This window comes from Myotis brandtii, unplaced genomic scaffold (assembly GCF_000412655.1).
Source record: "Myotis brandtii unplaced genomic scaffold, ASM41265v1 scaffold499, whole genome shotgun sequence".
Classification (NCBI taxonomy): domain Eukaryota; kingdom Metazoa; phylum Chordata; class Mammalia; order Chiroptera; family Vespertilionidae; genus Myotis; species Myotis brandtii.
The window spans coordinates 1906650-1934451 of NW_005369027.1; the positions used below are offsets into that span (position 1 = coordinate 1906650).

The following is a 27802-nucleotide window of genomic DNA, read 5'->3' on the forward strand; positions in this document are numbered from 1 at the left end:
AGATAACCAAAGGGAAAAAGAACAAACCAATTAACCTGATTAATTTACCATGTGCAAAATTTTTATCAAGAAGCATTTTATACAGGTACAAGAAAATGTTGATATTCAAGTACAACTAAATTTTAAAAATAAAAGGCAATTAACTCCAGAAATAAAAAGTAGCTGAAAAAACATAATTACAATATATTACCTGGCCTAGCAAAGAACAATATTTAAATAGTTATAATAAAGAATTTTAAGTGGGGGGGAAAAAGAATGTTAAGTGAATTCCACAAAAACTTTTAATTATACTGGGAGGACAGTGAAAAGACGACACACGAGAGTGAGAGGGAGCAAAACTCATCCATCACGTCCATCATGTTAACCAGGCAATAGGTCAAAAATAGATTTTAAATAAAGAGCAAACAATATATACTGCATATTGTTTATAAACAGGGATAAATGCCTTAAGAAACAACTAGAAGAACTGCAAGTAGTTCCCTTTACGAGGACAGACCTAGGGTGCAAAAGGGACAAGAGGATGAAGAACAAGAGACTGCTACCATAATTTGTTTCTAGCACTATCTGACCTTTTACATTATTTTCATGTAACACTTTGATAAAAAAGCAAAATGGGTAGCTTGTGCAGAAGAGAGCCACCTGTCACTAAGTACTCAGACTGTATTTTCTGTGTTGTACAAGGGATTCTTGCATCCATCAAACGCATTCAGAACCATATACTGATAAATTATACCACTTTCACATATCTTAACCTACCCAACATTCAAAGCAACCCTATGTAAAATCATAAGCCCATTTAAGAAAAAGAAACACTTCATGAGAATAGACTTGCTTAAAGTCAAAAACTAGTAATATACTGGCATAGGAACTCAAGGATTCTCCAATTCAAAGGCAATTTCATTCTGTCATGCCACACTTTGTAGGAAAATGGACAAATTATTCCCAAGGTCATTTCCAATATGAAAATAATTAAAATGTGGTTCTAAAAGTATAAGGAAGAGCTGGATCCCCATCACCCAGACTCCCTATTCAATGTTTCTGCCTCTATAAATCCTAGGATTCAATAATATACCTTATATTTGTACTAGTAGCCCATCGTGCGGTATCGCATCAAGTAGGCTGCCCACCGCTTCCGTGGGAGGCAGCAGGAACTGCAGCGTGCCACCAGGAGCTGTGCGGCTTCCACAGGAGGCGAAAGCGAGCTGCCAGCACCCACGGGAGCTGGGAGGGACCTGCGTTCATTCCATGGGAGGCGGGAGGGAGCTGCGCCGCTTCCATGGGAAACGGGCCCGCCATCTCCTCTCCAGGCCTGCACTCAGCCGCGGAGGCTGCGGGCCAGCCCCCCATCCCTATCCCTGTCCGTGTCAGCTCCAGCGCGGTGACGAAGCAAGCATTCCGCCAGGCCGCTCACGCTGCCCGCTCTCAGCGGTCGCGCCGCCCCTCCCGGGACTGGGGGACTCTGGCGGGGCTGAGAGGACTGGGCACTGCCATTCTGTTCCTATGGGCACCACCATCTTTGTGATAGAGTGGCGGTTAATTTGCATATTACCCTTTTATTAGATAGGATGTCTTTACCTTCTACTGAAGACTTTTTTACATATATATATACCTTCCTACTTGATGAAAACACTTTCTACTCACCTGCAATGCTTTGTTGGCTTCTTTTATATCTTCTATTTTAAGTTTGGATCTAAAAAGATTACAAATAAGTCCAAATTTCAGTACACATAATTAAATATAGGACATCTGGTAATTTATTAGAAAGGTACTGCTTTTACACAGAATATAAAATTGTATATCATACATGATTCTAATCTTTGGCTAGTGGGATTATATTTTATATTTTCTGTCTGAAAGCAAAAATGTATTCCTTAAATTTAAAAATTGCTTTTTAAAATACATTTTCATGTGATTATGACAGTATTAGTATTAATAATAGCTATCATTTATTGGCTTATGGTATGCCAGACACTATGCTATAACCTTTGCATGCATAATCTCACTTAATCATTTTTTGGAAAAAAACTATTTTAAAGATGAAGAAAGTGAGCTCTGATGAGGTTTAGTCACTTGTAACAAGTCACAGAAGTAGTAACTGGGGAAGCCAGGATTCAAACCCTGGTCTGTGTGACCACAAAGCCCACATGCTACCATTATACACATTATTTGTCTAACAGATGCAAAAGAGAGGAGAAATTATGGAAGATATAATATTAATACTTTAATTGAATGTACTGGGTGACACTGGTTAATAAGATCACATAGGTTTCAAGTGTACATTTCTATGATATATGATTGTATATTGCATTGTATGCCCACCACCCAAAGTCAAATCATCTTCCATCACCATTTAATATTTTTTTTAACTTTTTACTTTTTTTATTGATTTTTGTTTTTGTTAATCCTCACCCGAGGATATTTTTTCATTGATTTTTAGGGAGAATGGAAGAGAGAGGGAAAGACAGAGAGAAATATCAATGTGAGAGAAACACATCCATTGGTTGCCTCCTGCATGAGCCCTTGACCATGGCCCGAGCTGGGGAGGAGCTTGCAACCGGGTACGTGCCCTTGACTAGAATCAAGCCTGGGACCCTTCAGTCAGCAGGCTGATGCTCTATCCATTGAGCCCAAACCAGTTAGGGCCTGTCACCATTTTTTGGCCTCTTTTACCCTTTACTACCCCTTCCTTCTCTCTGGTAACCACCATACTGTTACCTATGAGTTTCAGTTTTATGTAATACTTTTTCTTTTGAAAATACACATTAATGAACATGCATATTACAAATAGCAATATTTAATTACCTGAGAGCCCACTATCCAGCGATGATAATCTCTACATGTTCATGAATGTGTGTATTTTATATGGAATCATTATTGACACAAATTTCCATAACCAGCACTTACCAATATATCCTAAAAGGCTCAAAGGTACTGACTTCCTATTTAGTATCTGCCACATTATTATAGTAAATGGTTACAAGTATACCATAAAAAAATATAAAGTAATTTATGTAATTATCTACTGAACTTTCAATTTGTTTCAAAATTTTTGCCACAAAAATTACTCATGAAAATTGGAATGACCAAAACATTTATATTATTTTTCTTAGAACTTAGAGATGAGATTACTGACTCAAAAGTTATATCAAATACTAGATGAAGCAGAACATTAGGAATTTGCTTCACCCTACAAATGCTCTTTATTCTAAGACATAAAAATATGGTAGGCTTTTACCTGGCTCATACTGACTCTAACATTGGGAATAACCAATGTAAAATTATACAGTATAAAAATATTACCTGAATAATCAAATTTTCTTGGCTGAATTCAGTGCCCAAGGAACACTGATGCTAGTGGGAATAATGGCCAAAACAGTAACTGTGCTGTTTTGAAAGTACCTTAATGGCATTCACTATAGAAATACTTCATGAAAACTTACTGGTATTAATATATTGCCAGTTAAAATATTTTCATTCACAAATATGGACTCTAAAAACCTTGCCTCTCTCTAATACAAACTGCCAAATAGCCTAAAGAAAAGGGCTATCAGCCCGGCTTGGCTCAAAGGTTAAGCATGTACCTATGAACCAGGAGGTCATGATTCGATTCCCAGTAAGGGAACATGCCAGGGTTGCAGGCTCAGTCCCTGTGTGGGGCACACAGGAGACATCCGATCAGTAATTCTCATCATTGATGTTTCTATCTCTCCCTCTCCCTTCCTCTCTAAACTCAATAAAAAGATGTTTTAAAGTATTGAGCCAACCTCAGGCCCTCATCATCAACAAATTTTTAAAGAGATATTCATCATCCTTTGTATTAGGGAGGAATTTATTTTTACTTAATCCAATCTGATAATACAATCATAGGAATAGAGGAAGAAGAGTATTTCAGCAGATAAACTGATAGTCTGGGAAAACTCACAGGGCTATTGTTCCTTCCCTCCAGCCCTGATTAAAGTCTCATCATTGCAGAAGAGGACTAAAGTTGACCAAGATAGAATGTGTTTTGACTCACAATTGGCCCTACCCATATCTTAGGGAATATGGGTCTCAGAAGCAGAAAAGGAAAACTAATAAAGCTGCCCCATAAAAATTCAAACATTAGCAAGGAAAAAACTACATATATCCTAAAGTAAAAAAGACAAATGACAAAGTGGGGGGAAAAAGATGTATGCTGTGTATAACAATTTACAAAGGTCCCATAAGAAAAAGATAAGCAATCCAACCAAAATATGTACAAAGTATATAAACTACAATACAAATAGAACACAAACAGAAGTTCAACCCTACTCATGGTTAAAGAAGTATAAATCAGTATTTTCAGTTATCAAACTGGCAAAAATAAACATTCTCTCCTACTTCTTTCTGGAGGAAGGGTTTAACAGTGAAGTGCTGGGTAATTTGGCACTATCAAAAAATTTGAAAGCACATCCTTTTGGCCCAGCAATCATCTCTCTAAACTTAATTTTTAGATATACTCATTAATAAAGTATATCATGATATATCAACATATACATACAAAGATGTTCACAAATACTGGGTGGTGTTCATTTTTTAAATGTATTTTTACTTATTTCAGAGAGGAAGTAAGAGAGAGAGAGATAGAAACATCAATGATGAGAGAGAATCATTGATCAGCTGCTTCCTACATGCTCCCCATGGGGGATCAAGCCTTCAACACAGGCATGTGCCCTGACCAGGAATTGAACTGTGACCTCCTAGTTCATAGGTCAACGCTCAACCACTGAGCCATGCTGGCCGGGCAGGGTTATTTAAAAAATTAGAAACAGTTTTTTAAAAATAAGAAACAGTTTCAATGATAGCACACTCATGGCCCTGGCCAGGTGGCTCAGTTGGTTAGAGTGTTGTCCCAATACACCAAGATTGTGGGTTGGATCCCCAGTCAGGGCACAAACGAATCAACCAATGAATGCATAAATAAATAGAACAAATCAATATTTTTCTCGCCCTAGCTGGGTTGGGTCAGTGGATAGAGCATCAGCCTGGGGACTGAAGGGTCCCAGTTTCGATTCCTATCAAGGGCACATGCCTGTGTTGTGGGCTCGATACCTAGTGGGGGGGGCATGCTGGAGGAGCCAATCAATGATTCTCTCATCATTGATGTTTCTATCTCTCTCTCCCTCTTCCTCTCTAAAATCAATAAAATATATATTTTTTTAAATCAATGTTTTTCTCTCTCCCTTTTCCTCTCTAAACCAATAAATATAAATAAAAAAAAAATGATAGCACATTCATCCTAAGGCATATCTTTATGTACTGAGATGGAAAAACTTCTAACATGTATTCTTAAGTAAAAAAAGCGCAAACTTCAGAAAAAACATGCATACAGCTGAGTTACACAGGGATTAAGAATGCAGTTTACAATGAAAAATTTTAGTAGTCAAAATAACCCTTGAAAATTCCTTAGTCAATAAATTTCAGTATAGACTGTTGAGTGTATCTGTCCTTGAGCAGTGATTTTCATGAAAACTGAAATTTGAGAAACCATGAATTAGACTAAAGGAAAAACCAAGTCTGAATTCAGCTATCTGAACAGTCAAAAGACCATGCTTTCACTACAACTATAAAATTTCTCGTGTTGAATGAGAGATGGGTGAAAAGTAAGACACATTCCTTGTTTAACTATTCTAATCTGTTTTAATATTAAACCTTTATGATCCTACTAAATGTAAACATTTTTTGTTGTGGGGATTCTTCACTGTTGAGTCCCTAGCATTTAGAATAGTGCCTGGCACATAGCAGAAGGTCAACAAGTATTTATCAAATGAATGAATGGAAAAAAGGTAATAAGCACTTAGCACTGGATCTGGTTCAAAATGCTAAGTAAATGGATGCCAGAATCACAATGCAGTTGTTCTTTGAATTTGTAGAAATAAAAACTGTTAGAAAGCTAATGTTTCCTTTTGTGGTTTTAGTGAACTATTCTTCCCCTGCCCTTGGAAACTTGTTTCAAGACTTCTTAATGGAATCCCATCTTTAGCAAAATGCAGACCACAGGAAACGAGGAGGAATATGTGAGACAGAACATTTCTCTTTCTTGTCTTTGTAGGAACCCAACAACATTTCATTGCAATAGAACCAACCACACTGTTTGAAGCCAAGCCCCTACTCCAGGCGGGATAAAATACCCTTCACTTCCCACAATGTTGGCTCCTCCTCAAAACACTCTGCAAAAGCTGTCTCCAGATATTTTTAAAACTTGGCTTCTGTTGTTCTGAGAAAAATCTAACTCCTGAATACTCTGATTTAAAGAAATTAAACAAAAGTCTTAGCTTTCATCTCCTAGAAAATGTTCAGAGCCAAGATCTAATATGAAAACTTAATAAAATCTCTCTACCCTATACAGTAGGTCCTCGGGTTACATCAGAGATCCGTTCCTATGGCGCGATTTAACGCGGTTTTCAACGTAAGTCGGAACCCACCTACATAAGCACCTACGTCACTCACATGGAGCGCACACACAGCAGTAATGAAGTGAAACAGTAAAAAAAAAATAAAAGATAACAATTCCTGACCTTTACTGTGGTAAACAAATGAAAAAAACATAAAGCACGTATATACATACGTTGAAATGATGGAACATTTTTTTTTTTTATAAATAAATGGGAGATAGCAACGTAATGTAACCACGAAATGATGTACGTTGAGGCCAACATAACCCGAGGACTGTCTGTAATCTTATTTGTTAATCTTCAAAGTTTTTGTTTTTAATAGTTACCTTTCTTTTCTATATTTAAACTTTTCTGCCTATTTGGTTTGGCACACTTAATAAAAATCAATGACTACTTAGTTGAAGGAAAAAAGAGAAATTACTCGCTAAGTTTGTTGCCAAGTTCTTGAAGAGCTTGCTCCTTTTCATGATATATTTTTTTCAGCTGCTGATTTTCATCCTGGAGGTTAAGGAACTCCTTCAAAACAGTAAAAAAAAAACAACACAATTTAAAAGAAAGAAACAAGAAAACTCCACATTATATACATACCATTAATTAGGAACACAAATCCTTTAGCTTTTTATAAAAAACAGAATTGACTGACAGATCTCAGAGTGGAGGGGGGACAGGAAAAGATTAACCAAAGAACTTATATGTATACTAGAGGCCTGGTGCACGAATCTCGGGGGATGTCCACCTGCTGACTTAGGCCCGATCCCCAGCTGGCAGTCAGACATCCCTCTCACAGTTCAGGGCTCTTGCAGTCTGGGACCCCTCGCTCCTTACTGCCTGCCTGCAGTGGAGGCAAGAGAGGCTCCCGCCACCACTGCTGCACTTGCCATCCATGAGCCAGGGTTCTGGCTGAGTGGCACTCCCCCTGTGGGAGCGCACTGACCACCAGGGGGCAGCTCCTGCGTTGAGCATCTGCTCCCTGGTGGTCAGTGCATGTCATAGTGACCAGTTATTTCACCATTCAGTTGATTTGCATATTATCCTTTTATTATATAGGATATGCCTAGCCCATGGACACAGACAGTAGTGCAGTGAAGGTGTGGGGTGGGGCGGGGCAGGTGGAGGAGGGCAAAAGGGGGACGTGGAGGGCATCTGTTATACTGTCAATAAAAATAAATTTAAAAGTAAAAAACAAAATTATATGTCCAAAGCTATTTCATAGTTGCTCTATCAACTATCAACTATTTTCTATTCATTTACTCTCCTTACTATTTTTTAAAATATAATTTTATTGATTTCAGAGAGGAAGGGAGAGGGATAGAAATATCAATGATGAGAAAGGATCATCAATCGGTTGCCTCCTGCATGCCCCCTACTGGGGATTGAGCCCACAACCGATGCTCTATCCACGGAGCCAAACAGGCTAGGGCTCCTTACCAATATTTTTTAAGATGACTATTATATTGTTTCCTTGGTATAAATGTAAATTATGATTTGATTCTCTTTATAAATAACTTTCATCAAAATGTAATTTTTAAAAGTTTTACCACCATTTACTTTTTTAAGACTAATGATTTGTTGGGTCTCATTTCTAAGATGAGATAAAGCATCTTTTTCCTTTTGAAGATCTTCCTGCAAAGTCTGCCTCCATTCCTTCTCAATCTTCAAATCAGTTTCCAGTTGCGTCCTTGAATGACAAACAAACAGAAGCTCAGTACTGCTGCTCACATGACAGTTGTATGTATTCTTTAACAGAGCATCTTTTGGGTTATTTTTGCCTTTATAATTCATTTCTTCATATTTCCTTTCATAAATATTTTTTGATAAACAAATTAAGCAGCATGGCATTTTCTGATCCCAAAGCACCAGTTTAATTGCCAACCACAAAAACTCCTTGCTAGACAATAATTTGCATAGAAAATGCCTGAAAGGCCACACTATACTATTACAACTGGTTACAAGTAACAGTGTAGTGTGTGAGAAATATGGGGTTTTATTTACATTTCTGTACCATGTGAAAAATTTTACAACTAATGAAAAGTACTCTTCTGATATAAAAATTATAGCAACCACTAAATCAGCTTAACATCAGTAATAGAAAAACCAGCTCTGGTACAAAGAGCTACTTAGATTACTGTTAGAAGCTGACCAATTACAAGACGGTAAGACCAAGGAGACACTGGGGAAAATCCACACTTCCTGGAAATGCCAGTCCACATTTGAAAGCACTACTTCAACATTCTAACAACAGGTACTAGCTGACAAAACAGAAGTTGTGAAATTCCTTCAGTTCGATAATTATTGCTCACAAGTAGGTATAACAGGGGAGTATATACTAATAATGCTACAGTTTCTAATACTTTACATTTCAATTACAATATATCATAATACTGAGAATATTACATTATTTTAATATCTTGTGTTAATATTTTTATTACATCTGTTTCCTCATTAAGTTAGCATTTCCATTTACAGCCAGGTTCTTTTTCAGTGAAGTAAACTTCAGATTTTATAATTCGAGTTGATGAGAATACCTCAAAATAGAATTTACAAATTGTTGATAAATACTATTTTACTACAAATTTAAAAGGAATACATAGGGGAAAATATAATATTACTACCACTAAAGTACCCAAAGTACAGAGTGCCTTACTGAGTGAGTGGCCTTATCATCATCCACAATCAGAAAAAACTAAGTGAAGCGAGCTCCCCTCCCCCCTGCAGACCCCACACCTTTCCTCCCCTACAGGCGAGCATCTCCTAAACTCTAAGGGTCCCCATGAGACTTGCATCCAGTGGAGCAATGGGCAGCAGCAGCTCATCTTGGGCTAAGCTTCTGGGCCTGTCTCCAAGGCCCCCTTTTCTCACTTCTCAGTGAGCTTAAAGCAGCCCTGCCTGGGTCACTTGTCACTTGACTTTTACTTCTCAGTGAGTCCACAGCCCTGTGGGGCTCACTTTCCTATAACTTTCTAGGAGGCCAACGAAGCACCGCCTAGGATCTCTCATGTTGCTGCTTCTATCCTAAGCCCTTCCTTGTTTCACTGTCCCCAACTGTAATAAATGTACTCTCAAAATAAAAAATACTGAGTGAAAAAACAAATTAAAATTTTTTTTTAATTACTATAAATATATTGTCAAAACATGCTGACCACCAAAAGCAGAAAATCATAGAGAAAAAAAGGAAAAATGTAACTATAAAAATTTTAATTTTGTAAATAAAAAGCAGTAGACTATGAACAATGTTAAAAAATTAATAATAAACTTTAGAAAACTTTCACTATAGGTGAAAAACCTAGAGTAAATAGATAAAGCACTCTTACCAAAAAAAAAGCTGTACACGAAGGGAAAAAAAATAATTATAAACTGACAATTCACAAAATAAAGAAATGCAAGCTATCACTTGTAGTCAAAGATATGCAAACTCAATAAAGCATAATTTTTCAGATTAAAGGATTTGTTTAGGTTAACTGTGATATGATGGTGTAGACCTATATTAAGTGATATGTAGTAATACAATAAACAAGATACTAAAGAGCATGTAGCATGATCCCTTCCTAAAAACCAAAACTACATAATATAAATATAACATAATACCAAAAATAAATAAGGATAGTCATCAAAATGTTTTTGGTTTTTTTAAAAATATATATTTTATTGATTTTTTACAGAAAGGAAGGGAGAGGGATAGAGAGTTAGAAACATCGATGAGAGAGAAACATCGATCAGCTGCCTCCTGCACACCTACTGGGGATGTGCCCGAAACCAAGGTACATGCCCTTGACCGGAATCGAACCTGGGACCTCTTGGTCCGCAGGCCGACGCTCTATCCACTGAGCCAAACCGGTTAGGGCCTTATGTAATACTTTAACAATAAAGAATTAAAAAAAAAAAAAAACATGCTTGAAACAAATGAAAAAAAAATAGGAAGTTCCAGCAAAAATAAAAAAGGAAGAAGGAAAGGAAAGAAGGGAAGGAAGGAGATATAGAGCCAAATGGAAATCTTAGAACTGAAATATACAATAATCTCACTGGATAGACTCACTGAGGGAAGGAAGATGAGGAAAGAATGAACTTCAATACAGAAATTACCCAATATGAACAACAGAGAGAATATAGACTAAAAAATAAAAGTAAGAGTGTCAGGGACCTGTGGGACTATTTTAAAAAAAGATCTGCCTGGCCGGCACGGCTCAGCGTTGACCTATGAACCAGAAGGTCACGGATCAATTCCCATTCAGTGCACATGCCCAGGATGTGGGCTTGATCCCCAATGTGGAGCATGCAGGAGGCAGCTGATCGATGATTCTTTCTCATCACTGATGTTTCTCTTCCTCTCCCTACCTCTCTGATATCAATAAAAATATAGGAAAAACAATAAATAAATAAGATCTAACATTTATGTTTGAGAGTCCCAGAGGAGAGGAGAAAGCATGTGAAACTGAAAAAATATCTGAATAATGGCCAAAATTTTTCCAAATTTGGTAAAGATAAACCTAAAGATTCAAGAAGCTGACCAAAGCCCAAATAGGATAAATCTAATAAAAGAATCTTGAGAGTAATTAGAAGAACAATTAAAATGACAGTTTATTTTTCAGCAGAAACTATGAAGACCAAAAGAAAGCACAACACTTTTCAAGTGCTGAACAAAAAGATCAATTTAGAATTCTAAGGATACCCTGAAAATATTCTTCAGAAATGAAGGTGAAATCAATCAAGATGTTTTCCAATGGAAAAAAAAAAAAACACATAAGAAAATGTGTTGTCCCCCTGACCGGTTTGGCTCAGCGGATAGAGCATCGGCCTGCGGACTGAAAGGTCCCAGGTTAGATTCCGGTCAAGGGCATATACCTTGGTTGCGGGTGCATCCCCAGTAGGGGGTGTGCAGGAGGCAGCTGATCGATGTTTCTCTCTCATCGATGTTTCTAACTCTCTATCCCTCTCCCTTCCTCTCTGTAAAAAATCAATAAAATATATATTTTTTTAAAAATGTGTTGTCAACACACCTACCCTCAAAGAATGGCTGAAGGAAGTTTTTCAGACACAAATAAGAAACTTGGGACATCAGGAATGAAGAAAGAATAACAAAAAGAAAATTTTCTAAATTATGTTTACAGGTTGAAGCACAAATTATAACACTGACGCGCTTCTCAATATTATGTAGAGAAAATACTTAAGCAAGTCGTATTATAAAGGAGAGAGGGTATAAAGTGGAGGTAAGGCTTCCGTACTTAAAGTAATAGAATGTTACCAGTAGACTGTGAAAAGTTGCAATACATAATGTGTAGAGCAACCACTAAAAAAAACCTATACAAAGAAATACACTAAAAAACACCACAAATCCGGAGGAAGTAAACCACTGGGGAATGGATTTTCTCCATCCTTGCATCTCAGCGTCTTGCCCCTCAGACCCACGGAACGACCTAGCCCTAGCGCCACTATGAACTTGGAGCGGGTGTCCAACGAAGAGAAGTTGAACCTGTGCCGCAAGTACTACCTGGGTGGGTTTGCTTTCCTGCCTTTTCTCTGGTTGGTCAACATCTGGTTCTTCCGAGAGGCCTTCCTTGTCCCTGCATACACAGAGCAGAGCCAAATCAAAGGCTATGCCTGGCGCTCTGCTGTGGGCTTCCTTTTTTGGGTGATTATACTCATCACCTGGATCACCATCTTCCAGATCTACCGGCCCCGTTGGGGCGCCCTTGGGGACTACCTCTCCTTCACCATACCTCTGGGTACTCCCTGACAAATTCTTCAGCACAGGCCTGGGACCTGATCATTCTCCCAGGATGGGCTCCTGTACTCCAAGCCCACTTTCAAGCCCCTAATACTTATTCCCATCTCCTGGGTTCTCTGTTGACATACTCCAATAAATGACCCTAATTCTAAAAACAAAACAAAACACTACAGATAAATCAAAAAGGAATTCTAAATAATGTTCAAGTAACACATGGGAAGGCAGGGAAAATGAAACAGAAATAAAAACCAGAAAAACAATAAAATAGCAGACTTAAGCTCTAATATATCAACAATACACTAAATATAAATGGGCTAACTACATCATTAAAAGAGAGGCTGGCCCAGCTGGTGTGGCTCAGTGCCTGAGCGTTGACCTATGAACCAGGAGGTCACAGTTTGATTCCCAGTCAAGGCACATGCCCGGGGGGTTGAGGGCTCGATTCCCAGTTGGGGGGGGTGCAGGAGGCAGCCGATCAATGATTCTCTCTCATCATTGATGTTTTTGTCTCTCACTCCCTCTCCCTTCTACTCTGATATCAATTTTAAAAAATTATATATATAAAGAGAGGCTGGCAGAATAGACAAAGACCAAACTATAAAAAACTTACTTCAAATAAAATGATAAAGATTAAGGCTGAAAGTAAAATGGCAGAAAAATGCAAACATTAATCTTTTGTTTAATAAAAACACTCATCAAAAGAAAGCAGAAGTGGCTAAATTAATTCAGATAAAGTAGACTTCAAAGCAAATAAAATTACCAGAGACAAAGAGGCACATTATATAATGATAAAAAGATCAATTCACTAAGAAGACATAGCAATCATAAATGTGTAGACATTAAACAACAAAACTTCGGAATACAACAAAAACTGATAGACCTGAAAGTAGACATATCTAAGTCCAAGTTACTTGAAATTATAGAAAATTTAACCAATTCTCTTTCAATAATTGATCTGCTAGAGCAGTGGTTCTCAACCTTCTGGCCCTTTAAATATAGTTCCTCATGTTGTGACCCAACCATAAAATTATTTTTGTTGCTACTTCATAACTGTAATGTTGCTACTGTTATGAATCGTAATGTAAATATCTGATATGCAGGATGGTCTTAGGCGACCCCTGTGAAAGGGTCGTTCGACCGCCAAAGGGGTCACGACCCACAGGTTGAGAACCGCTGTGCTAGAGAGAAAATCAGTCAGAACAGAGAAGAACTTAACATTTCAACCAACAGATCGTAAGACAGCTTAGCAGTTATGTATCAAACGTGATATGTGGTCTTGTTTAATGATATGTTATACAATACATAACTACTTTCTACTGTTGTTTTTTGTGGTTTTTTTAAATATATTTTATTGATTTTTTACAGAGAGAAAGGGAGAGGAAAAGAGAGAGAGTTAGAAACATTGATGAGACAGAAACATCGATTAGCTGCCTCCTGCACACCCCCTACAGGGAATGTGCCCGCAACCAAGGCACATGCCCTTGACTGGAATCGAACATGGGACCCTTCAGTCCGCAGGCCGACGCTCTATCCACTGAGCCAAATCGGTTAGGGCTGTTGTTTTTTTAATAACAAAAGTAATATATATTTGCTGGGGAGAAATACTAATGTTTATAAAGTAAAATTAAAATATCCCTGTCAATCCCAGAATCTGTATTCTTTATAAACTCTTTTCTATGTATATGTAAGTATACACATATGCAGTTTTAATTTTATAAAAAATAGGGTAATACGCATAGCATACTGTCTGCAACTTTTTTTTTCAACTCAATGACATATACTGACATCCTTTTTACTTAGCTATATACAGACCTATCATATGAAGTACTCATAAAAATGTTCTCAGAAAACATCATGTTCTTTGATAACAGATGTTCCTTGGAGTTATAAAGGCCTATTATACTTAGAATCTAGAAACACAATGGCCATCAGATTAATATTAAACAACAACAGAAAGAATAAAACTCTCCTTGAGCAAAAAGAGCAATACAGTTGAAAGCGCTCTATAAGCAATAAAGGTAGTAAAAACCAAGTTTTAATCATAAGTATGTTATCTAATTTTTTTTAAGAACTCTACAATCCAGCTGGCATCATTAAATAAATGAAAATATATTTTACCACAGGTGCAAAAGAAAGAGGGGTGCGTGGAAATTACATTAATACAAATATTTTTTCCAAGAGCTAAATACTCACAGCTGTTTCTCCTTTTGAGAGATTTGTTTCTGCAGACTGTCGGATTTACTCTGACATTCTTGTAGATATTTCTTATCTTCATCTTCAGCTTCCAGTTGCGCCTTCTCTGCTTGCTGCAATCTGGTGTAATTCAAATCAACTTTGGGTAAAACTGAGGCTAGAACTAGGGTGTAAAAGGGTGAAGAAGACAAATAAAAGAAAAATGGGGAAATAGAAACATTTCTAAATGAAAACAAAGTTTGGGGGGAAACTCACAAACTCAAACGTGAAAGAGCCACACAATGTCTAAAAATTGTCTTGTGATTTTTTCAATATAACATATAATATGCCCAGAATACTATCTTCAAATTTGTTTTATTTCTTGTTTATAATTAACAAATGCAAAGCAATACAGCCTTTACCACTTTTGTAGAGCATAATGAATCAACTGTCAAAGTATAATAGGTATGTTACTGTCTTTTTACAAAACCATGAAAAGCAAAGTACTTATGTCTGTAGTAGGTGAAGAAGCCGCATTGTTATATATTATGTTGATGTGGATACCAGGAATCAAGTGTGCTAACAAGGCCAAGAGCAAAGACCTGCAATTACTTCAAATAATAGTTTAGTCCGCCCCATAGGATCATTACGTATTTACTAAATTATACCAAAGCTGTATGTATATGTGTGTTTGTGTTTTAAGATTTAAAAGAATTTAGTACTAGTTGGCAACATTCTCTAGAGATTATTTTTGATCCTCATCATTGCATTTTAAAAATTGGCTAAAAATGTGATTTCCATTTTTTGTTTTTATTTGTAAGGCATTGCTTCTCCCTGTGCTTAGCTCCACTCCGACTCCTACATAATCTAGGATTTCTTATATGTAGCTTCAACATATTTATAAGAGAACATCTACCAAATATTCAAGAGACATTAATTCCTTTTAGAGAATCCTAAGAGAAATTTCTATTCAACTAACCAAAAATATTGCCTCTTCTTTTCTTCCTTAAAACCATACCAATGGGGAAACCTCACATATTTCAGAAGTATGAATGCTACTTCTAAGGAAAAGAGAGTAACATTCCAGTTATCTCTAAATTTAAAATATCAAGGTGGGGGGTAGGGGACACAAGTGTTTTCATAATGTTATAGAAACTAAAAGAAAAGTCAGCGTGAGGTAGGCCATGAAGCTGTGCTATCACAGAAGAGTGCTCAGGGGGACTAAAAACTTGAGGAGCTAAAGCACAAGATGATGGCCAATCTGGGTTATAAACTATTTTAAACATATTTTAAAATTAGTAAAAGAGCCATCAGGCAAGGAAGGGGCCAATAGTGGGGGTAGGAGGGTGTGAATCTGTGCCAACACATTGTGAAACTAAAGATTAACTTATTTTTAAACTAAATTTTTATATTTTTCCACCAAAAAATAGCAAAAAAGATAAAACTGCATTTGAAAATCCTGACCTCCAAAGGTCAATACTCAAAATCAGCCCTTGTGCACAGGGTCTAAGGATGTGTTTTGGAAATCCAAGTGCAGCCACTCTGCTTTATGGCAGTGTATTAACACAGCAGCTGATCAAGAAGTGTACAGGGTCCCTAACACCCTTTTAGAAGACTTAATAGCATAAATTCTTTTCTATTTAATATATTGTAAAATTGTTGATTCTCTTTTAGTCTATTTAAATGCATTGGTTTTTAGAAAGATATATCTTTGACCAGCTTGTACTGGTCCTGAGTGTCACTGCTGGCACATTTCACCAATGACATTGCAATTGTCCTAGTTTGAGTTAACAAATCATTGTCACTTCATAATGGAATGGACAGAAATCAAAGACAGAAAAAGGTAATAAAGATGTCCAAAATGTAAAAATGGGGATAAAGAAAACAAAAAAAGAAAAAAGAAGAAAGAGGATGTCAATAAAAGAATATTCATGTCAATAAAGCATTAATAGTTATGTTTTTCATAAGTAGATTCAAAGAAAGCAATGATAAGACATATGTTGACACCAACATGACAGGTCAATGGAAATACATTACATTTTCCAACAATAAAAGTGAAAAATGCCAATATAAAACAATTAAGTTTAAACAAAATTATCTCTTGGGTTGAGTTAAGGAGCCTACCTCAAAGAAAACACAACTCAACTGTCAACTCAGAAAGCCTGATTTCAGATAGAGAGATGGTGAATGACAAAGGATATGACAACCAATATGCATGGAAACCAATCAGGAACAATTTCACCATGAATTTTGTTCACTTTACATTTTTTCGAGGTTTCTGTTTGTGTATTTGTTTTATGTAATGTAATAGATTGAACCACATGAAATCGCTGATATTAGGCCTTTACAATATATACATATAAAATGGCACGTTCCAAAGAATCAGCTTCATATAAAACAACTTGATTCCATGCAACAACCAAAACAAAAAAGGGAAAATTCTGCTGGGCTAAAAGAAAAACATGTCCTAATCTAAATTTTCCTAATGTTTTTTTTTTTTTTTGTGGCAGATGTCAGAGTTGAATAAAGAATAGGGGGAGAAAGAAAGGAAAAAAGAAACTAAGACTGGAAATGCTGTACCTTTGTTCCAGCTGCCTCATGGCTACAGTAATTTTATTGGTTTTTTCTTCTAGTCGGGCAATTATTTCATTTTTTTCTTGCAAACTATCTTCTGAACCCTATTTAGAAAAACATAAAAGCTATAGTGGTTTTGATTTTTAACCCTGAATATTTGTAAGTTTTATATACCATTCTGCTATGGGACTCTTACTTTGAAATGAGCAGAGTTAATTTACAGATTAAAATACTCCTATGATACTAAGCAGTAGTACTACCAGTCTTCATTTAAAATATAGTAAAGGAAAAGGAAACAGCCTTCAATGTTTTTGGAAGACAACAGGATGAGCCCTTGTAACATACACTATTTTTCAAATTAAATTGTAAAGGGATTTTGGTAACTAGTCTACTTAACAAAAATGTCACTTTATTAGAGAATTCACAATCATAGTAAAGCATTTCAATCAAATCTTTCTCAGGACTGTACTGTATAAAGAAGTTCACAAAGCTCAGCCTGTGTGGCTCAGTGGTTGAGCATTGACCTATGAACCAGGAGGTCAGGGGGTTTGATTCCCAGTCCGGACACATGACAGGGTTATGGGCTCAATCTCCAGTGTGATTCTCTGTCATCACTGATGCTCCTATCTCTCTCCCTCCCTCTCCCTTCCTCTCTGAAATCAATAAAAATATATATTTTTTAAAAAGTTCACAAAAATGTCGTGCATATTTAGATTGAGTTTTCCCAAAAGATTTAACCTTCATGCTGTTAACCTTTCAGCATTAAAAAACAAATTCAGATAGGTGATTTTGTTTTTTAGTTCTTTGATACTTTTTTCATTGCTACATTTCTTAAGCTTCCATTTAGAAATAAAACAAACCTCATTGCTTTAAATCAAACCTTATATACAAATATTCATTTTCAATTTATATAACAAGAAATTCCAAGAATTTAAGAACATTCCTTACCTGCAACTTTTGGTACATCTCTATGTTAATTGCTTTAACTTCCTCTAGTTGTTGTCTAAGGCCTATCAAAGTATCTTGTTTCTCATGGATATCTTTCTCCAACAATTTCATGGCAAGTTCAATCTCATGCTTCATACTAACTTGTACAGCTAACTCATTCTCCACATCCTGTAATTGCAATATATCCTCAATTCAGATGCCACTTCAGGATGTCAAAAGTCAGATACACAACAGTTAATGAGACCAAGAAAGAGCTACTATTCAGCCCTGGCCAGGGGATCAATTGGTTGGAGTGTCCTGGCACCAAAAAGGTTTAGGGTTCAATCCTCAGTCGGGGTGCATATGGGAAGCAACCAATCCAACCTTCTCTTCCACATAGATGTTTCTCTCTCTGTGTCTCTACTTTCCTCTCTCTAAAATCAATAAAAAAACATATCCTTGGGTGAGGATTAAAAAATACAAGTTCTAGCCCTAGCCAGTTCAGTGGACAGACCCGGGGACTGAAGGGTCTTGGTTCGATTCTGGTCAAGGGCACGTTCCTTGGTTGCAGGCTTGATCCCTGGCCCCGGTTGGAGCACATGTGGGAGGCAAGCAGTCGATGTGTCTCTCTCACATTGATGTTTCTCTCTGTCTCTCCCCCTCCATTCCACTCTCTCCAAAGAATCAATTAAAAAATATCCTCGAGTGAGGATTAACAACAACAAAAGTTTCAATATGTAGACTACTCCTTTTGAGTTATAAGCCCCACTAAAGGGAATAAATCAGGCCCTATAACAACATTCTAAATATTTTCAAATGCAGCCCTGGCTTGGTAGCTCAGTTGGTTAGAGCATCATCCTAATACACCAAGGTTACAGATTCGATTGCTGGTCAAGGCACATACAGGAAGCAACCAATGGATGCATAGATAAAGTGGAACAACAAATTGATGTTTTTCTTTGTCTGTCTCTCTCTGCCCTTCTCTCTATATATAATCAATAAATAAATATTTTGCTAAAATGAAAAGAACTTCCTACACTCTGTCAATTATTACTATTCTACTGGCTCACAAATATTTTTTGCCTCATAATCTCAATATTGACTTTCCTTAGACAGAAAAATGAAGCAGTCCATATAAGTGAAAGCCAAGATAACTCAAAATTTTTTCTCAAAGAATTTTACACCAAAAGGAAAAGATGTTTCCTAATATTAAAGACAAATAGCAAAAGGGATGAAAAAGCTGACAATACTCTCTCTCTTCTTGACCTGGGAGGTAGTTATACAGGTATTTACATTATAATCCATTAAGCTATACATTTGTATTTTTCTGTAGGTATTGTATTTCATAATTTAAAAAGGTAAAAATAAGTTAATTTTAAATATGATTTTACTAAAATTTGAATACGTCATTTTATTCTGTTTCCTTTTTTGTAATGCTGGTCACAATCTATTTATTTCACAAACACCGACTGTAACAGTTTAAAAACACTGTTTAAAAAACACAGATACAATGGGAACTTAAAGAATTTGAGGGGATTAAGGGAATGAGATTGATTGCTATTCCACTGAGGAAAATAAGGCTGAAAGAGATTTTAAGTAGTGCTTGCTTAAGGGTAAATAATATCAGTAATAATAATAACTGTTATTAATATACTCATATAACTTTAATGTATCCTACCTGTCGTAGCTGAGATTCATCTCGAAGCTGCTTTCTGGCTTCACTGTACATTTCATCTAGCCCCTGCCGAGAATGCTTGTATGTTTGAAGCTCAGTTTCCACATCCACTTTGGTAACCTAGGAAGAAAACTTTTTATTCTATAACCACTATTGTTAATACAGCACAGAAATACGCAGTCTATACCAAAGTCCCAAAAAGTAACAATTTCTGACACAAGACAGTCTGTTTGCAATCTGTCTTTACTTACCTCTAAGTGCTGCTGTGTTTTCATTAAAATCAACTTATTCTCACTTCGTAATTGATGATTTTCTTCTTGAAGTTTAATGATATTATTCTTTGCTATTGCTAACTAAAAATTATGAAACAGGCAAGAAAAAAATTTAAACAGCTTTATTTATACTTGCTTTACAGGTTATGTTCACAGCTATCAATAATAGAAAATAAAATCCTAAAGCTAGTGAAAATCTCACAGCTACAAAAACTTTCATAAGAAAAATGTGCCCCTATTATCCCAAGATACCAATGAAAGAAATTTACTAATTTCTACTATTTTCTTTTGTTAGTCAATATATATTATGTCAATTGAAATATACTATGCTTATCTGGTTTACAATATGCCCTGAATAAAAAGTGCCTAAGTAAGCATATAAAGAATTATGTGTTAAACAACTAAACTTTGTAAAGACTTGTGTAAAGACAGAAATATCTATAAGGAAAAAAAGTTTCACTACCATTGAAAATGACATTCATGATAACCAAATAGGATACCCTGTGACACATGGCACACTGAGCGACCAGGGCCAGTATGAGTCAGCTCTCATCATCAGAATTAAACATGAATAACTGAGTGGCTTGGCTCTGAGGCCCAGAATAAAAAGAAGGATCCAAGGAAAGGGAAGCAGGGGCCACTCCACAATGTTGGCTCACAAGAAAATTCTGAATAATTTATCACGGATACAACTTGAACTTCACAGAGTGCCTAAGGCCAAGAAGAGGCACAAACCAGTGAGCAGCTCTTTCTAATAATCCCAAACTATCAAAACAAAGATGCATTCTTAACTGCAGACATGCAAGCAACCATGTGTTCCCTGGGTTGAAAAAAATTGGGCAAGTTTAAAAAAAAATAATTTCAATTCATATGGAAAATAGCACTAATAAAATAACAGACTTCTTCCTCTACCCGAAATAATTCTGAAAATATAAAGCAATACATCTATGGTTTGAAAGATATTTTTTAAAGTTATATAAAAATAGTATTAAAAAAAGCGCTAAGATAAATTTCTGGTTCTTGGACCACCAGATAGCCACTTTGAAAATGCAGAAAACTGGAGCACGTGGGATGAATTTTACAGATGAGAGGGTGGAGAAATGGTGAATATGATCATGCTTGAAAAGAAAGTAATCTGACTAGTGGAACAAGAGGGAGAGTATCATTTTAGTAGGTAATTTTATAGGTGAAGTATTCTATATGTACCAAAACTACTTTCTAATTAGAAAAACAATGAAATGTTTTTAATACATAAAAAATATGCACCATCTAAATTCAAGTCATCCAGATTTTAAAATGAGCAGCACAGCTTCTTTACAGAAGGGTATGTATGAGTTTCATCTCTGAAGCTCACTTCTAGAAGTTGAGTATCTCGAAACAATTCAGATTCACCTGAGATATGTGGTTTCTCTCAAACGTCTCAATCACAATGAAAATGTGTGTGCGCTTATTAATACATTCATACTGAACATGAAAAAGGATCACAAATACTAGCACTGTGATGACAATACCTCTTCAATCAGCTTAGTATTTGACTTTTCCAACGAATCAACTCTTGAATGGAGACTGCTGACTGTGCTGCTGAAATTAATGAAGAAAAAACTCATTCAAACTCACAAAGGCAAGAAAAAGTACGTGATCCTGGATTCTATGTTGAATGACATTCACCACCTGCCCTGTCTGAATTTTTTAGTGTGGGAAATTTCATTAAGTCAGAATAACTTGATTTAACTAGAACAATAAAGACTGTAGCAAAAGAATCAATATATTTCTATTAAAATTTCAATTGATGCTGCTCATTTTTTGTCTTCTTAGGGTCCCTTTTACATGTTACTTATACTATTTAGGAATGGAAATTCCACATAAAGATAACTATTATTGCCCTACCCGGTTTGGCTCAGTGGATAGAGCGTCGGCCTGCAGACTGAAGGGTCCCAGGTTCGATTCTGGTTAAGGGCATGTACCTTGGTTGCAGGCACATCCCCAGTAGGGGGCGTGCAGGAGGCAGCTGATCGATGTTTCTCATTGATGTTTCTAACTCTCTATCCCTCACCCTTCCTCTCTGTAAAAAATCAATAAAATATTTTTAAAAAAAGATAACTATTATTAAAACTAAATTTAAAATTATTTTTTAAAGGATAAGCTTTAATGACGCTTATAAACAGTATTCATCAACAGAAGCCCCATTCTATTTCCTCTCTCCACTTTCATAATAACTTAAAGACCCCCAAAATCACTCATTTTTGAGAAATGCAAATGAGATACCTAATATCAGGTACCCAATCAGCCTGAAGCTAAGTAAACACCTCATCTTTCAAGGATATAGTCAAAAATCAAGTTCCACTACATGAAAAAACTTGTTTTTTATATTTTTGTTTAAATCCATCAAGACTGGGCATTATTATACCTTTTACTGAATCTAATTTTCAAGTCCTGCTTGATTTTACCATTTCAAACTTTCTCTAATAAAATGTAATATGCTGTATACATTATAGTAAAAATCTATAATAGATTCAAAATATTTTATACCAGCCTCGGAAACAACTATTGGCATTTTAGTTTAGATGTGAAACAAGAAAATTGTTTTTCTATTTATATTAAACTAGAGGCCCGGTGCACGAATTCGTGCACCAGTGGGGTCCCTTGGCCTGGCCTGCAGGCCGAAACCGGCTCTCTGACATCCCCCAAGGGGTCCCGGATTGCAAGAGAGTGCAGGCCAGGCCGAGGGACCCCATCAGTGCACAATCAGAGCTGGGGAGAGACATGAGAGGTTGGCCAGCCAGGGAGGGATGACAGGAGGGCTCCAGGGCGTGTCCAGCCTATCTCGCTCAGTCCCAATTGGCTGGACCCCAGCAGCAAGCTAACCTACCAGTCAGAGCGTCTGCCCCCTGGTGGTGGTCAGTGATCATAGCAACCAGTCATTCGCAGGTCGTTCCACCAGTCAATTTGCATATTAGGGTTTTATTATATAGGATTAGACATACAAACAGATCTCAGACATTCTTCCTAGATTGAGTATTAACTGACAGTTTCAATGAATTTTTGAACCATCAAAATGATATAAACTTCTACCCTATCTAGCCTTTATTTACTTATTTATTTTAAATATATTTTTATTGATTTCAGAGAGGAAGGGAGAGAGAGAGAGATGGAAACATCAATGATGAGAGAGAATCACTGATTGGCTGCCTCCTGCACGCCCCCTACTGGGGATCCAGCCCACAACCCAGGCATGTGACCTTGACTAGAAGGGAACCCGGGGCCCTTCAGTCCACAGGCTGATGCTCTATCCACTGAGCAAAACCAGCCAGGGCTAGCCTTTATTTTAAGGGTATAGGGATAAGTAAGAAATTCTATTTTTTTGAATCCTCTGAAGATTATTTAAAGTCTGACTTATTTTCTACTGAAAATGAATTCTCTCCAATAATTCTCTATATACTTAATTTAGATTTTCTATGTCTCCTCAACCGCTTCTCAAAGATGTGTAGAGGGAATAGGGTTAAGCTGGCCTGAAAAGAGGGGGACCCTAATACAATAGTCATAAATGTACTAAGTATTCCAAGTATCCATAATACTTACTTCAGTTGTCTATTTAATTCTTCAACATAATTCTTCTGGTCTAATATGGCAGCTATTTGAACATTCCTAGAGGGGAGAAAAGTAGTTTTGTGCTAATTGGAAAGGTATTTATTGGGTGCCAAAAATAATATCTATATCATCTAAAATTGTAAAGTCATAATGGTAAAACATTATTTTGCCTTTAAAGTAAAATTCAAGAATCTTCATAATCATGTAGTAGTAAACTGTGTACTAAATAATTATAATCTTTGTTAAATAAATTACTTGCTAATACTAGATTTAACAATATCATTAGTATATTTTTTAAAAATTTTGCATCATTATGGTTTATTTTTTATTAAAATATATTGATATATAACACTGTAAATTTAAGGCATACAACATGTTACTTCGGTACATTTATATATTATGACTGCCATAGCAATAATTAGCACCTCTATTATATTACATAATTATCTTCTCTTTTCAGTAGGAGTAAGTATATTTTAAATTTAAACACAATTTAAATAAACAAACAAACACAATTAGCTCTTGAAATAAACCAGCATATGTATGTAAGCTTGTGAATAAGCTTTCATCCCTTTTATCACAATACACAGCTAACTATTAAAATGGGTCTATTAACTATTAACATGTAAACCAGAAGTTACACATCATACTAAAGCCTCCTTCCAAGTGGTTTTTGCTTTGTAAAGCTTACAAATGGAGTGAAAACTAAACAAAGCAGGAAATACACACAAATAAATGAAATAAAAACCACATGGTAAATAGATGGACCTCATACTGATTATAAAGAGCTACATAAAAAAATACATGTGAAGTAACTTATGGAAATCATACCTTTCTTTATTTCCAATATCATCTTCATTCTTTAAATACATGGAAAAATCAATCACTCCGACCTGAATTTATAAATAAAGTTATTTCTATTTAAAGGGGAGAAATATCAGATGTACCTTTAACATACAAATAAATTTCATTCTTAATTTTCCTTTACTGTTTAACAGCACTGTTTACAACTTATAGAGTAAGACCTGTATCAAAGTGGAGCAGTGCAAACTGCAAACACTCTGCATTGGGTACTAGTCACTTCTACTTACTTGTGAGTCTAAATCCTCTCCCTTTACACACAGATTAGCATCTATCACATTCAGGCCAACCAGTAGCCCAACAATTACTGCTCCTTCTTCTTCCATCATTAGTGCATGATATTCATAGAATTCACTGTGAAAATTAAAATAATAAAAACCGTAAATCACAAATTTATTTCAAAAACTAAAATTTAAAATCTCAGCACCTAATTACAAACATGGAACCAAAAATATTAGGTATCTTCAAATTAGCCTTTCTATATGTGAATAATTTAAATTTTTTGAAATTTAAATGTCTATGCAGAAAACATAAAAGACAGACTGAAGGATATAAAATTGAAAAAGAAATTCTGAGTGAGAGAGAAGAAAAGCAGAGAGAGATCAAAAGAAAAAGAGGCATCATTGAGGCCTAGAATGTTTGCAACTCTCAAAAGACTGTTACTGATATGATTACAACACTTTTTATTAGAGTTGAATTTTCAATTCTAGGATATAAGACCCTTGGGAGAAAGACTAAGATAAGGAAATGAATATATGAAACATTTCAAAACCTATGTTCAAGTCAGTGCATTTGAAATGTGTATTGCAAATGTTCTTAATAAACAACCAATAAAAGATACCTATGGATATCTATATTCTTAAAAAAAATGTTCAAATAAGAGATCTGTGAAAGAAACCAGACAGTTTAAAAACTAATACTTGAACCCTAGCCAATTTTGATCAGTGGACAGAGCGTCAGCCTGCGGACTGAAGGGTCCCAGGTTGGATTCCGGTCAAGGGCACATGCCTGGGTTGTGGGCTTGATCCCCAATAGAGGGTATGCAGGACGCAGCCAATCAATGAGTCTCTCTCATCACTGATGTTTCTCTTTCTCTTTCCCTAGCCCTTCCTCTCTGAAATCAATTTAAAAAATAAATAAATAAGATATATTTTTTAAAAACACTCTAATACTTGAGCCCTAGCTGGTTTGGCTCAGTGAATAAGAGTGTTGACCTGCAGACTGAAGGGTCCCTGGGTTCAATTCTGGTCAAGGGCACATGCCTGGGTTGCTGGCTCGATCCCTGGTGAGTGGCATGCAGGAGGCAACTGATCAATGATTCTCTCTCATCACTGATGTTTCTATCTCTCTCCCTTCCTCTCTGAAATCAATAAAAATATTTTTTTAAAAAAAACTAATATTTGACAATTTATATTCAAAGAACTAGTTATCACTGACTCATGCCTTCCTCAAGAAGTCCAATGTAGCCCTGGCTGGTGTAGCTCACTTGGTTGGAGCATCATCCATGCACTGTACCAAAAAGTAGCAGGTTCGATACCTGGTTGCAGGTTTGATCCCTGGTCGGGACACTTGGGAAAGGCAACCAATCAATGTTTCTCTCTCTCTCTCTCTCTCTCTCTCTCTCTCTCTCTCTCTCCCTTCTTCTAAAATAAATTTTTTTTAAAAAAATTTTTAAAGTCCCTTGTATAGTATTTAATCACTTCAGAATATTATTGAGAAATTGCAGGTGTTTAAAGTATAGTCATTCTCATTTACAAAATGGGAAAACGAAGATGAACTGGAGTCACAAGTAAAACCAAAAATGACAAAATTCTCCCAAACATCAGACAAGTACTCTAAAAGAACAAGGGTGAATTGAGGGGCTACCATGGGCCCCACTCCCTTTAAGAACTGATTATCTTACTTTGAAAGTCTGTCGTAGGCACTTGGCTTTCAAAGCAGTAGTTGGATATTCAAGATCTAAAGAGATCCCTTGAATTAAAGCCCCAAATTTCACTATATATTTTTATTCATAAAATTAACTGTAATTTAGAAAAAAGATGTATATTAGGCTTAAAAAAAGGAAACTTAGAAATATAAATTTCTTCCTTATCATTTTTTAAGCTAGTTCCTAATCAATGTTACATCTCCACCATGGTTTTCTCACTCGTTTCGCTCCTCCCTGTGTTTATGCCATCTTGTATTTTACGAGTGCTTTTTCACATCTTTAATGCTTTTTGGGAGACAGGATATCAATGAAATAAAAAATGAAAATGAACATGACTTAATGGTACTAACCTCAAGAGATCCCTTTGAATAATTAAGCAACGAAGATAATCAGCCATTTTTTTCTGCATGAGGGCTAAACGAAGCCATGCTCTTGCACGACCCAGGGGGGTCCTGAAAAGTAAAACCAACTGATAAGAAAATAGTCCCAGCCCAAAGAACATAAACCGTATGTTCTATCTCTGTTGAGGTACATTAATTTTTTAAAAAGGCAATTTATCATAGTTTTGTCTTAGTTTCTATAGTTTTAAACTAGCTTCTTTGAGCATGCAAACCAATCCCTGTGAGCTATTTAAATCTCTAAGGTAAATTTGCACCTATAGGACGTCTAGGTACCATTTAAAGCTTTGAGATAAATGACTCTCTAAAAAGTGAGAATATTTCTACAAGAAATATTTTTTCAGATGGACTTAGCCTTCTATAAAATGAATATGCAAAATACATCAATAGGCAGTATAATGCCTTCAAAAAATAATTAACACTGTAGCCAAATGTAAATTATCATGACTGGTAGGACTCGATTGAGCTTCGGTCCAATGCACCAGGAAGTCACTGGTTCAATTCCGTGTCAGGGCATATGCCCAGGTTGCAGGCTTGATCCCCAGTAGGGGGCGTGCAGGAGATAGCCGATCTTTGTGTTTTTTTTTTTGTTTTGTTTTTAATTTATTTAAAATTTTATTTTTCAGTTACAGTTTACATTGAGTATTAATTTTAGGTGTACAGCATAGTCGTTAGACATTTATATAACTTATATAACATATGAAGTGATCCCTTGATTAAGTCTAGTACCCATCTGACACCATCATTATTACAATACTATTGACTATATTTCTTTTTTTCCCCCAGCCTCCCCTACCCCCCAGTGTCTTGTGTCCATTGGTTATGCTTATATGCATGCATACAAGTCCTTTGGTTGATCTCTTACCACCCCACCAACCCTCCCCAGCCTTCCTGCTGTAGTTTGACAGTCTGTTTAATGCTGCTCTGCCTCTGTATCTATTTTTGTTCATCAGTTTATAATGGTCTTTATTATCCATAAATGAGTGAGATCATGTGGTATTTTTCTTTCACTGACTGGCTTATTTCACTTAGCATAATGCTCTCCAGTTCCATCCATGCTGTTGCAAATGGTAAGATCCTTCTTTTTTACAGCAGCATAGTATTCCATTGTGTATATGTACCACAGTTTTCTAATCCATTCATCTGCTGATGGGCACTTAGGCTGTTTCCAGATCTTTGCTATGGTAAATTGTGCTGCTATGAACATAGGGATGCATATATCCTTTCTGATTGGTGTTTCTGGTTTCTTGGGATATATTCCTAGAAGTGGGAT

At 36.1% G+C, this 27802-nt stretch overlaps 1 protein-coding gene across 6 annotated transcripts in view; it reads right to left on the bottom strand.

The window, feature by feature from the left end:
• Positions 1-27802, bottom strand: part of RUFY2 (RUN and FYVE domain containing 2) — a 42581-nt gene that overhangs the window by 5033 nt on the left and 9746 nt on the right. For 2 of the 6 annotated variants that reach the window (XM_014548157.1, XM_005876789.2), the window contains exons 4-16: positions 26482-26583; positions 24435-24558; positions 24175-24236; positions 23335-23400; positions 21267-21336; positions 19735-19836; positions 19487-19603; positions 17830-17997; positions 16888-16985; positions 14329-14448; positions 7962-8091; positions 6835-6929; positions 1642-1690 (exon numbers count right to left, since the gene is read on the bottom strand). In XM_014548157.1, coding sequence (XP_014403643.1) covers positions 1642-1690; positions 6835-6929; positions 7962-8091; positions 14329-14448; positions 16888-16985; positions 17830-17997; positions 19487-19603; positions 19735-19836; positions 21267-21336; positions 23335-23400; positions 24175-24236; positions 24435-24558; positions 26482-26583 — 1303 coding nt within the window. Of the gene's footprint in view, positions 1-1641; positions 1691-6834; positions 6930-7961; positions 8092-11365; positions 11972-14328; positions 14449-14663; positions 16112-16887; positions 16986-17829; positions 17998-19486; positions 19604-19734; positions 19837-21266; positions 21337-23334; positions 23401-24174; positions 24237-24434; positions 24559-26481; positions 26584-27802 lie in introns of those variants that run through there. The other 4 variants (XM_005876790.2, XM_014548159.1, XM_014548158.1 and 1 more) reach the window with 4 other exon arrangements.